Source organism: Rosa rugosa, chromosome 5, assembly GCF_958449725.1.
Source record: "Rosa rugosa chromosome 5, drRosRugo1.1, whole genome shotgun sequence".
Taxonomy (NCBI): domain Eukaryota; kingdom Viridiplantae; phylum Streptophyta; class Magnoliopsida; order Rosales; family Rosaceae; genus Rosa; species Rosa rugosa.
In genome coordinates this window covers 26,166,112-26,167,968 of record NC_084824.1, presented here as the reverse complement: position 1 = coordinate 26,167,968, position 1,857 = coordinate 26,166,112, and the positions used below count along the sequence as shown (strand labels likewise).

The 1,857-nt window shown below is 40.5% G+C and overlaps 1 protein-coding gene across 1 annotated transcript; it reads right to left on the bottom strand.

The window, feature by feature from the left end:
- Positions 1–256: 256 nt before the first annotated feature.
- LOC133711446 (SUMO-conjugating enzyme UBC9-like) lies at positions 257–544 on the bottom strand. Its single transcript, XM_062137571.1, has one exon. The coding sequence runs from the start codon at positions 542–544 to the stop codon at positions 257–259; it is 288 nt and encodes a 95-aa protein (XP_061993555.1).
- Between the last annotated feature and the right edge of the window lie 1,313 nt (positions 545–1,857).

The window sequence follows — 1,857 nt, the reverse complement described above, 5'->3', positions numbered from 1 at the left end:
AGGATATCGATATCGATATCGATCAGGTGCCTCCGATCGCTGCCGGAACTCGCAATCTCAATCACCTCTGATTCGGGGGGTGGAGAGACAAGGAGAACGATGAGAGAGAGAGGGATCGATCGATCTGAGATAGCCTCTAGGGTTATATTGCTATCACGTGCCTCCCATGTGTATCTCAACTGTAGTACTGTACCCATCCAAAATTCTGCATAACCAGCCGCGGTCAACTCACCGCGCGTGTCTGTCAAGCGCGGAATTACGGCTTGGTGCAGGTGGACCTTGGTCCATAGAAGTCTCTTCGATTCGGATTAATGTTTGGGTGAAACACCTTTGTCCTGAATGCAACCTTTGGTGGCTTAAAAGGATAGTCTGGAGGAAAGTGTATGGTGACAAGAAACACTCCACCTGCGTAGGGACTGTCTGCAGGACCCATGATTGTCGCCTGCCAGTGAAACATGTCTTCTGCAACTGGGCCAGCGCTGCAAGAGGTAGGAGGATCTTTCTGGAGATCCTTGGGATCCTTCAAGATCCGCTTGGACGCCATCACCTTCACAAAAACGAAACACAGACGACAAACCCTAGATTGATCAAACTCACCCCTATTGAGGGGCCTTCATTATACTTGCGTTGGATTTATTTATATATTTATATATTTTGGGGTGTTTTTGTACAATGAGAGTGTCTTTTAATTTATATATTATGTGTTAGGCAAGACCAATGGGAGGATTGGAATTGTACGGGGGAGAGAGCCTGATTGTATATAGTTTGCCATCATTGATCAGAGTCTGTTAGTTTTTGCAAAGTTTGGCAACTGTTTACTATTCATGGTTTTCTGTTTATCTCTTGCGCTGTTGTAGTGTTTGCCGAAACTGGTAGTAGATAACTTTTGTTCAATTATGCAGCATCAAAAGGAAGATGAACATCTAGTAGACTAGTACTATTAAATAAGCAGATATAAAAATCCCAGCATGGACAACTAGTGTCGCCGGATGGGGAAAGAATGATGAGCTAGAGTGAGCTACTTGAGATACTACGAGGCCAGCCTACCCCATACCTTCCACTCCTAGAGGACCTTAAATACGTAAGTAATAGGTTCAAGTGTACTGCAAACTGAATTGACATGTCTAAATTCGATTGGCTTATTCAACAATATTTCTCCAACGTATTCTTGTTTTTTCCTTCCTCTTATAGGTAAGTTCAACAACAGCAGTAGCGATATGATTAGTGGTTTGAATGCTCTTCTGCTTCGTAAGTGCATGGCCGGAATTAAAGGATGAAATCCAAAGGCTTAGGGAAAAGAATGTATGTGACTTCACCCGATGATCTTGTTGTTTTCAAATAGCATGTACAATGCCGCCACTACTAGAACTATGCTCTCAGACATCGATAAAAAACCGATGAGAAAAAAAATCTCGACCGATGTCTTAGTGGGTGATGAGAAAGGTCCGAAAAATCCAGACATCGATTTTTAGCCAATGTCTAGTATCAGTATACACATCAGTTACCCATTATAAATCAATGTAAATACGTTTAAATGATAATAAATTTGTATGTTGAACTATTGTTAAACCTTCATTTTATTGCCTTTAATTCTTAAAGAAATATATATCCTACAGCACAGCTATGCATTTTAACATCGTTATTGATTTAAGAAACCGACTGATACTGGGTCACACATCGGTTCCCATGAACTTTTCTTGTTGTTCATGATTTTGACACGTAACTTGCCTCATATCCCAGGATTGCAGATTCAGTATACACAGTCTAATATTGTATGAATTGATATATTTACTTACATTAACATCAGATTCTCAGGAAAAAACGATGTCAATTATCTATAATACATCGGTTCTGATA

What these genes read in the sequence shown, in the direction of transcription:
- LOC133711446 (XM_062137571.1), bottom strand. Translation starts at nt 544, where the DNA reads ATGGCGTCCAAGCGGATCTTGAAGGATCCCAAGGATCTCCAGAAAGAT.